Genomic DNA, 14,226 nt, shown 5'->3' on the forward strand with positions numbered 1-14,226 from the left:
CTTTATTTGTACACCAAAAAAGATTAATAAAATTAACAAGTTGTAACTTAATTAGGGTACAAAAGGCGGTCTTATCACTAAAACGATCTCTGCCAGATAACCTTTGGATGAATGGAGATTTTAATACGGTTCAGACCATTGAAATCTGCAATGTACAATACAAACTACCTACCTACTCCTTTATACTTATTACGAATTATGGAATATCCGCCATTTTCGTATCGCTTCTTTATCTACGTGCGTGATAAATTGAAATACGACTGCTCAGAATCATAAAATTAAACTTTATGGACTTCTTATCTTCTATCCCCCCCTTTTAGTACTATTCTTAACGTTTGTGTATGTTTCCAATATAACCTTACTCCTTTCGTTCCACCAGGAGTCAAATCCTATCCAAGGAAGGTGGTTCAAGCTACCAGCTACCTCCAGAGCTGGACTGGCACACCATACACCTGCTGTGGGTGCTGGACTCCGGATGTGACGTGGACTGCGCTCTGAAGAGGGACTGCTTCGACCTTCAGGTAATTTGGAAACTAGGTGGATGCGTGATTGTATGGATCGCATCCAGAGTTGCGTACTGAAGAGGGACTGCTTCGATATTCAGGTAATTTTGAAACTGTTAGGTGGATGCGTGATTATAGAAGCCGCATCCAAGGAGTAAAAATTCGGGAGTGTGTAAGGTACTAGGCGCATAGAAGTATCGAGGAGGTTTCAATTTTAAAATACAACGCTGCGAAAATCAGGTGGTAATTCTTCTTTGCCAAGAGCTGATGCCCTGTTAAAAGTACCAGGGCGTACGAAGTGTGAAGGAGGTTCACCAATGGTGTGATAGGAAGGTGGCTCCAGCTACCTCCAGAGCTGGACTGGCACACCGTACACCTGCTGTGGGTGCTGGACTCTGGATGTGATGTGGACTGCGCACTGGAGAGGGACTGCTTCGACCTTCAGGTATGAAACTAGGTGGATGCGTGATTGTATGGAGCGCATCCAGGGAGGAAGAGCCTGGGAGTGATTAAGGTTTATTTTAGATTGTAACACAACGATAAAACTGACCTTATTGATGATGAAGAAGTAGTTGCTTTTGTGAAAATAGTACCAGGCGTTGTAGAGGTTTATTATGAGTGATTAAATTCATCATATTAATTAATATCTATCACCAGTAGATTAGATTAATTTCCTATATTTGTATCTCTTTGTACATGTAAATTAATATTGCTGTCTAAGACAAATAACGTTTTTCTTTCTTTCTTTCTTTCATTAATTTAAAATTAATAAAATGATTTTTTTGTTTACAGCCAGCAGAAGTGAAAAGTGAAGAGAAAGACTTGGACCCAGAATCGGAAGGCAAAGAATCTATTTCTGGTAAGTTAATAAACTTTATTGTACAAATTTTTAATTACCATGATCTTGTCATATATTTCGTCATCATCAGCCAAGAAGTCATAATCTGCTCTTAGCCAGTCTCATCCAACCACTACCGGTTAATTTACTATGTTTGAATAACATCATTTAGGTTCTACCTTTTTTGGCATAAGATTTTTTTGCCTAATCTCGTATTGCATAGTAACGTTTGGTCAAAGTCTCGTTACGCCGAAAATCGTATGGCATAAATCTCGTTTAGTAAAAAGTTATTTCGCATAACATTGTTTAGCCTAATAATGGTATGGCCAAATCTTGAATAGCCTAATAATGCTATGGCATAGGTTTATACAAATATACATATTTCGTTTGACTTTAACTTTGACGGAGCGTCTCCCTACATAGCGCAAACTGGTGCCTTGTATTGTTTCCGCTGTTTGGAAAACGCTCCGCTCCGCTTCGCTGCGCTCCGCTTTGGTTTTGATGAACATGTGCACCTAACACGCTCCTCCTCGCTTTGCTCGTCGTCGCACCTATTTTTAGGTTTCGATCTCATGGGGTTTGTAATAATTATATTGGTCGTTAACTTTCGATTTTTTGATCATACAATATCGTGATTTTCGGGATGTAGGAGAAAAATACCACAATTTGTACATTTACTACATACTTAATATATTATTTATTAAGATAACATTAGGAGAAACAAGATTATACATAGGTATAGACCAGGGATGCACAGTCCGCGGCCCGCGGGCCGCATGCGGCCCGCCTGTCCAATACTGGTGGCCCGCCGACAGAAAAATTGTACTCTCGGACATTCGAATAATATTCCAGAATAAAACCAATTAAAATATATAATTATGTTCGCAAAGTACTCAATCACAGGCAATTCAAACCATTCCTAAGCCTAATCAAAATATCTATGATTCAATATATTCTTGACAGATTTTCGGAATTCAAAAACATGAAACCTCTGTTGGACGTATTCAGCAATCCTTTCACAATTTCAGATGAAAATGCGCCAGAGTCATTGTACCTTAGTTAGAAATTATCGACATTCAAAACGACCATGATTTACGCAACAAAATCAACGAAGGAGACTTGCTGAAGTTTTACCGCTGCTTTGATAAAAATACGCACCAAGATGTGCCAGGTTATTAAGTTTGGTTTTACACATATATTTGAACAAACTTTTTCAATACTTAATAATGGAAAGACATAAATTAGGCTATTAATTTTTTTTTTACAAGAAATCGAAACTGCATTGCAAACGAAAGTTTTGAAGCAGTTTTACGAGTAACACAAGTAAATTTTAGCCAAATATAAAAAAAGATTGTAAGTAATATGCAGTGCCATGCTTCAAATTAATAAGTTATTTTTAAATTTTAGCTTTATTATCAATTATTTGTTGTCTTTAATTGCCTATATTTCTGGCGGCCCGCCATCAGTTAATAATTTGTCCGTGTGGCCCCTAGTCTTAATAAGTCTGTGCATCCCTGGTATAGACGAACATAAATTTGAGCAAACGAAACTTAGGTGTTTAAAGATTGTGCCTAAAGAGTTTTAGACGAAACGAGCCTTATGCCACATAAGTCTTGGCAAAGTGATGGTTCGGCCAAAAAAGTTTAGACCATACGAGTTATGCGAAATGAGTTTTGGTCAATAAAGATTATGCCAGATGAGCGGAACCCCATCATTTATAATGAAACTACAAAATCAATAGTATATTAGCTATGTGTAATTTGGAAATAAAACCTGTAAATGACACACACACACACACATTCACGCCTTGTACTAATGTACTCCCTTGCGGGGTAGGCAGAGGTGCATTGCTGCACCCACTTTTCGCCAGAGTGTTATATTAGTCCCAATGTAATAGGGGGCGGGCCTATTGCCATTTTACGGGCACATCCAAGACCCGAGAGAGTCGGGATCGAACCCGGGACCTTCGGCTCAGTAGTCAGGGTCACTAACCACTACGCCATTCGGTTGTCTTCAAAACTAAACTACCGAACAGATTAACTAATACGCCAATATTGACAATACAAGTGCTACTGACAATAAAACCTATATAATTATATTATATTAGTGCACTTTCCCGTTTTGAATGATTTATTTACCATGTAATGAGTATTTCTCGTTAAATTGTTCTCTTATCACTCGCGTCCGGTGTAGGGTGACCAAGTTTTATTGTCCTGCGGAAAGTTAATGAATTTATAAATCCATTCATTAAAAATTTAGGACAAACGAGAGATTTCACTGGGTGATTTACCGATATTTCAGTTGTGATAGCGAGACGATATATTTTCAAGTCATATTATTTATAAAAATCATAAATAATATTGTAACTTTTAGCGTCAAAGTTTCCTTGTCTCTCCACTCAACTGGAGAAGCTAGTACCTCAAATAGTTTATACATATAGTCATATCACATAAAATATAAACTAACATTAGTCCATACTTTCTGTTACCGACAGGACCTCGAAAAATCCCTTGCCAAAAAATCCCGGCTTTCCCTACAATCTACGCACCGTAGTTTACACTTTTTTTTTTGAAGAAACTGTCAGATATCTTTCCAAATGAAAGTTTAATATAATGCAGAGACATTATTGCAAAACTTAATGTGAGTCACCCTATACTGAAGATTTTAGGATGATAATACTCTGTGTCATCGGAATTTGCATCGTAATATCTGGGTATTATGACTCAAGTTTGCTTACTAAATACTTTGAGGGAAATAAAATAATGTGTGGTTGGGAATCTCAGTGCATTTTAGTATTGATTCAGTTTTTGTGCATAAATGTTGTTTTGTGGGAAATATTGTTTTAATTTTACTCGAAATAATTTATGGAAATTAGTTGTTTTAATTTCTGGTGATAATATGTGTCACTAATTCATTGTTAGATAATGTGATACTTACAGAGAACTGTTTTAGCAAAAGATAAGGATTGTTTTGTGTGTCAAGGTAAATAAATATAGAGGAAAAATTATGTTTTGATAACTTAGGTAAGTAACTATTATGGAATTGTTCACGAATGATACGATTTGGATATTAATTTTTTCTCATTTAAGTTTACACACACTTAAATATCGAAATTTCTGTCAAAAGGATATTAATTTTAACGAGCTAAAAGTATCAAATTCACTTTAGGTTGTATACAAATGCCGGTCCCTACATTAAAGTCTTGTGAAACAACAAACAGATTGCTATTCCCTAATAAATTTTATTTAATGCGACTTCAATAAGTATCAGTTGCAGTTAAATGAAACATTTTTTTTCACAAATTAATCACTGAATATATGTATCAGCAAATGCATTTTATGATATTTAAACTATAACTTAGTTAAACTATAACATTACTAATGTTAAATTGCAGTATGTCGCTATATGAGCGGCTAGGCTTAGGGCCTGTTTCAAAATGTCTGGATAATGGTTACCTGTGGGATAAAACACATGCTGCCACTGTCTAAAACATAATTACAGAGAGTGACAGCATGTTTTTTATCCCACAGGTACTCATTATCGAGACATTGTGAAATAGTCCCTTTCTCTTCTGTTATATCGACTTGTAACCTGTCTTTTACAGTAGTATATCTCTAATTCATTGTATTTTTTCCGTCCACAGTAGGCCCTACGTCGTCATTAGAGTCGATAATGCCGTCTCTAGTCGGCACGGAGCGGTTTCCCAGGGAAGCTAAAGTGTTGAGAGCCCTTCGTGAAATGTGCAACAAGAAGCCTGGACTAGAGGTATGTTGATATAAGCAATAAGGCCGCTTTTTTGTCTGTTTTTCCTTTTAAATGTAATATTTTGTATTACTTTGTTTTGATGTGTTTTTAGGTCAAAACTACGTTTTGAATATGAGAAGCCTACAGTTTTAAACTTTATCCTCTTGGAGTAGCATATTAGAATTGCCCATACAATATCTGAATACGGACGATTCTTTGATAAAAAAAAACATATTTATTTATTAAAACTTTACGTAACTTTAAGCTTTAGATAAAAAGCATAGTAGGTAAATACTAAGGCGGACTTATTGCCAAATGCTTTTTCTTCCAACCAATCATACATTGGCGGAGAAAATTAACGACATACAAATAAAACAGACACAAACACATTCATAATTTTATTATAATAAATATATTATTATTATAGTCGGTAGTAACTACACATTTTTTTACCAATAAACCTTATAGGTAGGTTCCTTTTCTAGGTTTGCGACCATAAAAACAATTAACAAAATTGTATTTTCTTTACCAGTCACCGCCAGAACCAGAGCCTCTACCATCCGAAGAACTTTCAAAAGAGGACCCCACTCAGCAAATGAGTATAGAGCCAGAGCCAGTGGACCCGGCCGCGCTGATGCAGCTGCTAGCTACCGGCGACGATCACGGCTTCGTTGAGCTACTGAAGGTAAACAACGCCCCCACTCAGCACGTGCACAACTGTATAAAAAGGCGGCGTTATTGCAATCAGCAATTTCTATCAGACGTTTTGATGGAAGTGTGCGAGTTTGAAAATGCTAATCGTTGTTAATAAAAAGTCAATTGGAGGCAGCCTTTGCGTGGATGAATGACTTATTCTATGCGAACCAAATGTGATAGACGGAGAATTACTTGTGTAAACTTGTATTATGTAAAAATGCTATCTCACTTTTTATTTTATACAGGTGTTGCAAAATGGGTATACTAATCCGAAACCTACGTGAGCAGCACGTTATATCTAAGTCCGGAAATTAAATCAGAATGTCAAAATTTGTGACAAAAAAAATATCTCCGTAGTAAAAAGTCACGTGACCAAAACTTTCTTTATATATGTCGCAGGCAACTGGTTTAATCTCCTGTTTGATTGAACCACTAGCCCGTTCATTGGATGGCGCTGTTCAGTTGTATGACTAGGCCGAACGTTGATTGTACAAGCGTCACAAAACGTCCAACTAGTTAGCTGACTTAAAATCAGTCAGGTGGTGAATAAAACAAATATGGCGTCTAACAGCTAACAGCTGACACAAAAAACACCTATATTGTTAGTTTTTTGCAAATAAATTAGCTTTAAAGTGCGTTATTTGTGTTAAAATAGTGTGACAACATGGATTTACCTATTATTACGCCGCGGGCGGATAGTTTCAAAGAAAAAAAGTGGCGAAACTAGATAATTATGAACAACAATATGAAGGTACGTTTATTGTTATTGTTTAGTTAATTTGTGAGATAAGAGCTTTGTAACATAGTCTTTTTGTTGACTCTTGTCTGGTGATGTTCACCCTAACCAGACATTACAAAGTTGCTATACTATATCCCATTCAACGACTTCGCTGAATGACGTTCAGTCAAGACGTCGAACGTTACAATCAACGACTTGACGAGTTGTCCTTTAGTCATACAACTGAATAGCGCCATCCAATGAACGGGCTAGTGGTTCAATCAAACAGGAGATTAAACCAGTTGCCTGCGACATATACATTTTTTAAATATATAAATTCCTCTCTTCCAGACGTGCCCAGCCCTCCTCCCAACACTGCCAGACGGCGGCAGCGGGCTCCTGTCAGCGGCTGCCAGAGGCGGCCTCCCACGGGCGGCGTCCGCGCTGCTGGCTGCGGGGGTGTCCCCCGTAGCGGATAGTGAAGGGTGTAGTCCGCTGAGGGCGGCCGCTTGGGCTGGACATACTGAGGTGAGTTGGATGCGGGGATGTATGGAGCGCATCCAGTGCGTAGAATGTGGTGTCTGATGGGTTGGAGGTGTGAAAGTAGGATGGATGCGGACTGGATGTAAAAATGTAAGGACCGCATCCAAATGCGTGCTTTTCGCATCCAATGAGTGTTTAAGAGCCATTGTTAATGAAAACGGGAGTAAAGTCGAGTTAAATGAACCTTAATGGTGATGAAAACGATGTCGTTCCATTGACAAAAGTACCAGGCGATAAGAAGTGTGTAAGAAGTTTCATGTATCTTCCTTAGCTCCTTAGTTAAGTATGTAGGTATATCATGATAGTAGCCAGCGTAGAACAGCTGATGGGCTTGGGGAAGAATAGAGAGGAGTATGCAGAGCTGACCGCCAACCTCCAGTAGTGGAGAGGCACTAGAAGAAGAAGAAGATATCATGATAGGTCTCCTACGGGCGGCGTCCGCGCTGCTGGCAGCCGCGGTGTCTACTGTGGCTGACAGTGAGGGCTGCAGCCCTCTGAGCGCGGCCGCTTGGGCTGGACATACTGAGGTGAGTTGGATGCGGGAATGTATGGAGCGTATCCATTGTGTAAAATGTGGCTTTTGATGCGTTGGAGGTTTGATGCGAAAATGTAAAGACCGCATCCAGTAACGTGCGTTTCGCGTCCAATAAGTGTTTAAGAGCCATTTTTACTGAAAACGGTAGTAAAATCGAGTAAAATTAACCTTAATGGTGATGAAAACGATGTCGCTCCAGTGACAAAAGTACCAGGTGATAAGAAGTGTGTAGGAGGTGTCATGATTCTTCCTTAGCTTCTTAGTTAAGTATGTAGGTATATCATGATAGTGGCCAGCGTAGAACAGCTAATGCGCTTGGCGAAGAATAGAGAGGAGTATGCAGAGCTGACCGCCAACCTCCAGTAGTGGAGAGGCACTAGAAGAAGAAGAAGAAGTAGGTATATCATGATAGGTCTCCCACGGGCGGCGTCCGCGCTGCTGGCTGCAGGGGTGTCCCCTGTAGCGGATAGTGAAGGCTGCAGCCCTCTGAGGGCGGCCGCCTGGGCTGGACATACTGAGGTGAGTTGGATGCGGGGATGTATCCAGTGCGTAGAATGCTGGAGCTAAGGAGTTGGAGGTAGAAAGGTAGTTTGGATGCGAAAATGTACCGGGCGCATCCAATAGCAAGATAAGCGCATCCACTGAGAGATTAAGAGGCATTTTTAAGGAAAACGGGAGTAAATTTAAGTAAAATGAACCTTAATGATGATGAAAACGATGTCGCTCCAGTGGCAAAAGTACCAGGCGATAAGAAGTGTGTAGGAGGTTTCTTGTTTCTTCCTTAGCTCCTTAGTTAATTAATTAAAGTATGTAGGTATATCATGATAGCTCTCCCACGGGCGGCGTCCGCGCTGCTGGCTGCAGGGGTGTCCCCTGTGGCCGATAGCGAAAGGGGGGGGAAGTCATCTGAGGGCGGCCGCTTGGGCTGGACATACTGAGGTGAGAATATAGGTTGGATGCGAAAATGTATGAGGTGCATTCAGTAACATGCGAGGCGCGTGCAATGAGTGCATAAGGATGCATTTTTAATGAAAACGGGAGTAAATTTGAGTAAAATAGACCGTAATGATGATGACAACGATGTCGCTCCAGTGGTAAAAGTACCAGGCGATAAGAAGTGTGTAGGAGGTTTCTTGTTTCCCTTAGCTCCTTAGTTATGTAAGTATGTAGGTATATCATGAATCATGAGATGCCTCTCCCACGGGCGGCGTCCGCCCGTGGGAGAGGCATACTGTCCTACCTACATACTCTCAGCTTCGCGCGAAGTCCGCTGAGGGCCGCCGCTTGGGCTGGACATACTGAGGTGAGTTGGATGCGGGAATGTATGGGGCGCATCCAGTGCGTAGAATGTGGTGTCTGATCGGTTGGAGGTATGGAAGTAGGTTGGATGCGGACTGGATGCGGAAATGTTAGGGCCGCATCCAGTAGCGTGCTTTTTGCATCCAATGAGTGTTTAAGATCCATTTTTTTATGAAAACGAGAGTAAATTTGAGTAAAATAGACCGTTTTGATGATGAAAACGATTTCGGTCTAGTGACAAAAGTACCAGGCGATAAGAAGTGTGAAAGAGGTTTGATATTTCTTCCTTAGCCTAAGTAGGAAGAGAAATAAAGTTTATTTACGTTTGTTTCAGGTGGTGGAAGTTCTATTGGAGTACAACGCTGAAGTCGATTGTGTGGATGCGGACAACAGAACTGCTTTGAGGTAATTGAAATTAGAAATATACAGGGTGAAATTTTGGACCATGTATACACAAATGTAAAAGGAAATGACTTTAATGTGTCTATTATTGAGTCAACGATGTCCGATCATAAACAAATATATTGCGAAATACTCAAAATGAGACATCAACCAATTGAAAAATCTGAATATAATGCCATTGACTATGAAAAACTGTACAAAATTGCACAAGAAACTGACATTAATAATATAGAAGATGAATATGAAGCACTAGAAACTATCATAAAAGATTTAGTAAGAGCAAGCACTATTAAGAAAATAAAGGTACTCAATTCACCCCAAGACGACTGGATTAATAAAGCAGTTATAATGGAAATATCAGAAAGAGACCATCTATGGAGAAAAGCAAAGATAGAACCAAATAATGAAAGTCTAAAGTCTAAATTAAGAATACAAAGAAATCGTGTAACTACAACTATTAAAAAAACAAAAAGACTTTTTTATAAAAAAGAATTCAGTAAATGCATGCAAAAACCTAAGAAAATGTGGAAGTTGATAAAGCAACTGTGTAATAATAAAGTTAAAGACAATTGTGTTACTGTAAAACTTGAAACTGAAACTGAAACTATAACGGACGGTGATGAGGTATGCGAGTGTTTCAATACGTTTTTCTCAACAATAGGACCTAAATTAGCAAACGAAATACCATCTAACTATCATTCAGACGACAAACACGTAAAAATAAGAAAAAATGCAAATTATACAACATTGAATGAAATCACTCAATGTACACCTAGCGAAGTAGATAAAATAATAGATGAGTTAGATCCTAACACAAGCTCTGGTATAGATGGCATATCCACCAAGTGTATTAAATGTTTAAAGGGTATTATTTTGAACAAATTGACAAATATATTAAACAAGTGTCTAAAAGACGGTATTGTTCCGAGTAGTATGAAAATAGCTAAAGTAACGCCAATATTCAAATCCGGGAGTAGAACAAATACTGGAGATTATCGTCCCGTATCAGTTTTAGCTGTCACTTCAAAAATACTGGAAAAAATTATATACACGCGCTTAGAAAAACACCTCACAGATAACAACTTTCTATCTCAAAGTCAATACGGATTCCGCCCACATTCTAATACTCTCTGTGCTACTGTGGATCTAGTTACTGATATAAAAACCAATATTGACAAAAAAAACATAACACTCGGAATTTTCATTGATCTAAGAAAAGCATTTGATACCGTTAGCCATAAAAAACTGTTACTTAAACTGATGGACATAGGCATAGAGGGACAAGCATACGATATTATGGAATCATACCTTACTGATAGGACTCAAATGGTAAAAATAGGAGAATTCAAGAGTAAACCTCAAAAAATCCAATGCGGTGTACCGCAAGGATCAATTTTGGGTCCACTACTGTTTCTTATTTACGTTAACAACATCTGTGAGTTGGGTTTGCGGGGTAAAATAACATTGTATGCTGATGACACGTGCTTATTTTACTATGGTCGTGATATTCATACCTTGTGTAAGCACGCACAAGAAGACTTAAATAGTCTATCTGATTGGCTAAAAGGAAATCTTTTAACGATAAATGCCACCAAGACGTGTTACATGATAATATCTGCGAAAAACAAAATAATACCGGAACATCCACCACTTACAATAGATGGATCAACTTTAAAAAAGACAACACATGAGAGGTACCTTGGTCTAATCATTGATTCAAAACTTACGTGGAAAGTACAGATAGAAAAAACGATTTCCAAAATTAGATCCCTTACAGGTATGATTCGTAGCATTGCCGGTTCATTGCCACTTAGTGTAAAGTATGTCATTTACAATAGCTTAGTCAGACCTCATATTGAATATTTGATAGAAGTGTGGGGTTCAGCAGCCAAAGCACATCTAAAAAAATTGCAAGTGGCCCAAAATAAGTTAATTAAATCATTATTTGGATATGACTATCTCACACCGACGAAAAAAATCTACGCTGACACCAATATCATGCACATATCTCAGATATATACCTTCCAAACGTGTATTCTTATTTATAAAATTACAAATAAATTAGTCAATTCTAATATATCGTTTAAAGCAAGAGAACACAAATATCAGACGCGTACGAAAAATCACCTGCAACTACCCTCACCAAGAACAGAGTTCGGGAAAAAAAATATACTATTTGAAGGAGCACAGATGTATAATAAACTTCCACAAGAAATAAAAAAATCAGCTTCACTTTCAATATTTAAGAGCCGTTTAAAAAAATATGTGACTAATAATATAGGTGTACTTTAATTCTACTACTAACCTTAAATTTAATATAATAGGTAATTTTGTGGGGTCTCCTGGCTTGTTGTATTGTTTAAATATAGATTTACGTTAACTAGATTTTAAGAATGCATGTTAAGTTAAGTTAGAATAGTTTTTCTCATTTTAAGTGAATTATAAATTAGTTCTTATGAGAAATAAATATCTAAAACCTTAAACCTTGAAATTGTACCAATGACGCCCCTCTGTGTCAGGTCTATTTACCTGTTTGTAATAGCGCGGTTTTACTGTGTGCTATTGGCCTATTGTCACTTATTCTTACAAAATTTGTCTCACAGACCTCCCTAAAACCCCTATTAACCCCCGCCCTACCCTTCCACAGAGCGGCAGCGTGGTCCGGTCACGAAGCGGTGGTCACCCGTCTACTAGCGGCCAACGCTTCACCGGATCTCCCGGACGGGGAAGGCCGGACGGCCCTGATAGCAGCCGCGTATATGGGACACGCCGATATAGTGAAGGCCCTGTTGGATGCCGGCGCTAAGACTGATCATGCTGATGAGGATGGTGAGGGTTTTATTTGTTTTTAGGTCTTGAAAGAGTTTAATGGAGGTACCAGGAGTTTAGGTTTGTGTAAGAGGTGCATTAACAATCTTATTGCAAGCTAAAATGTGCGTAAACCAGTCATGAAACTCCATCAAAAGTACCAGGGTGCTAGAAGTTAGTGAGAGGAACTCGTAACAGCCCTAAATTAACCTGTCATTTCCCCAAAATCATCTACAACAATAACCCTTTCCTTCCAGGCCGCACAGCCCTAGCCGTAGCGTCGCTATGCGCGAGTGGAGCCGCTTGTGCAGCTATACTCATCGAGAGGGGGGCCGATGTGAACAAACCCGACCGGGACAAGGCCACACCGCTGTTGGTGGCCGCTTTTGAGGGGCATACGTGAGTTCATTACATTAATAATTTAGGAATATGTACGATTGTATAGGTAGGTATTTATTATGGTAATATTAAAGCGCTGCCTATCTGTGTAATCACATAAAAGGCTTTGTAACGTATAGTGAATCTATGTACATATAAACATTACTCCTATCACGACATACCGGTACCAAAGTACTGGTTTAGTATCTTTTAGATGAGGCAGTGGTGCATTGATGGCTTACTTGTAACTTACCACCAAATATCGATTGTTTTGTTGGCATATCCAGGACAAGACTACCAAAAATATCTATTGAACCAAACCAGACATAAAAAAACAGTTTTACTAACTAATCGTTGCGTTGCCGTTCAGTCTTTATTACACTATGTACTATTAACTTATTAGCCCTATGACCAATATTTCTTCAATTCTTGAATGAAAAATCTCCTTCAATCCACCACAATTTCCACCTCCAAACATTCACACCACCCATCTCCCCTCCACAGCGAAATCTGCGAGCTCCTCCTAGAAGCGGAAGCCGACATCGAAGCCTCCGACGCTTGCGGGCGCACCGCTCTCTGGGCGGCCGCGTCCGCCGGCCACGCCGCCGCGGTCCGCGTGCTGCTGTTCTGGGGCGCCTGCGTGGACAACATGGACGCGGAGGGACGCACTGTGCTGAGCACTGCCGCGGCGCAAGGTGAGCTCTTGTGTGGTCATGTGATCCTGGTAGCTTTGGTAGATTATGCGCCCAGACTAGCGCTTTTCCGGTGTTTTAAGGTGAGCTCTTGTGTGGTTATGCGATCCTGGTAGCTTTGGTACAGAAATGGGGCTCTTTCAGAGTCTGTTGCCGCTGCACGGGCTCGTTATCGACATCGATAAACTCGATTAACATAAACACACCGCGATATTTATGGTGAATAGCGATATAGCGACGTTTATCTAACCACCCGTGTAGCGGCTTCCGAGTAGAGGTATTTCTAGCTTCCAGCTGCTCTATGTAAGCTCCTGTGTGGTTATGTATAGGGATCTATTGCTCTCGTGTAGCTATATATATGATCCTAGTGGTGTCCCAAGCGACCATGCTTCGCATATTCACAAGCCGCCTCCTGTGGGGGGCGCGTCCGCCGGCCACGCCGCCGCGGTCCGCGTGCTACTGTTCTGGGGCGCCTGCGTGGACAACATGGACGCGGAGGGACGCACTGTGCTGAGCACTGCCGCGGCGCAAGGTGAGCTCTTGTGTAGTTATGCGATCCTGGTACTTTAGAATACATAGTTGCTGAAAGAGAGCTCATGGAACTGTAATTTCAGAGTGGGTTACCAGCGGCCGCTACACGGGTTCGTTATGGACGTCGATAAACGCTATTAACATAATCACAGCGCCGTATTTATGGTGAATCGCGATATAATGACGTTTATCTGCGTCGATAACGAACCTTAATGATTCCAGCTTCTTAATGTAAGCTCCTGTGTGGTCAAGTGATTCTGGTGCGTATACTCTTGTGTAGCTATATCATCCTAGTGGTGTCCCAAGCGACCATATCCACATGCTTCGCATATTCACAAGCCGGCATGGAAGCCTCCTGTGGGGTGTGCGTCCGCCGGCCACGCCGCCGCGGTCCGCGTGCTGCTGTTCTGGGCCGCCTGCGTGGACAACATGGACGCGGAGGGACGGACGGTTCTTAGTACTGCCGCGGCGCAAGGTGAGCTCTTGTGTGGTCATGCGATCCTGGTAGCTTTGTTAGATTATTGTCCCAGACTAGCGCT

General features: G+C 40.2%; 1 protein-coding gene across 1 annotated transcript in view; it reads left to right on the forward strand.

Annotated features, from left to right (window-relative positions):
• LOC105386655 overlaps nucleotides 1-14,226 on the forward strand; it is a 70,731-nt gene that overhangs the window by 21,675 nt on the left and 34,830 nt on the right. The window contains exons 18-26 of the mRNA XM_048631937.1: nucleotides 380-521; nucleotides 1,296-1,362; nucleotides 4,985-5,106; nucleotides 5,618-5,770; nucleotides 6,851-7,027; nucleotides 9,211-9,281; nucleotides 11,926-12,107; nucleotides 12,344-12,485; nucleotides 12,969-13,159. Of these exons, the coding sequence (XP_048487894.1) occupies nucleotides 380-521; nucleotides 1,296-1,362; nucleotides 4,985-5,106; nucleotides 5,618-5,770; nucleotides 6,851-7,027; nucleotides 9,211-9,281; nucleotides 11,926-12,107; nucleotides 12,344-12,485; nucleotides 12,969-13,159 (1,247 nt within the window). The remainder of the gene's footprint in view (nucleotides 1-379; nucleotides 522-1,295; nucleotides 1,363-4,984; nucleotides 5,107-5,617; nucleotides 5,771-6,850; nucleotides 7,028-9,210; nucleotides 9,282-11,925; nucleotides 12,108-12,343; nucleotides 12,486-12,968; nucleotides 13,160-14,226) is intronic.

The sequence above is a fragment of the Plutella xylostella genome, chromosome 30, assembly GCF_932276165.1.
Source record: "Plutella xylostella chromosome 30, ilPluXylo3.1, whole genome shotgun sequence".
In the NCBI taxonomy this organism is placed as follows: domain Eukaryota; kingdom Metazoa; phylum Arthropoda; class Insecta; order Lepidoptera; family Plutellidae; genus Plutella; species Plutella xylostella.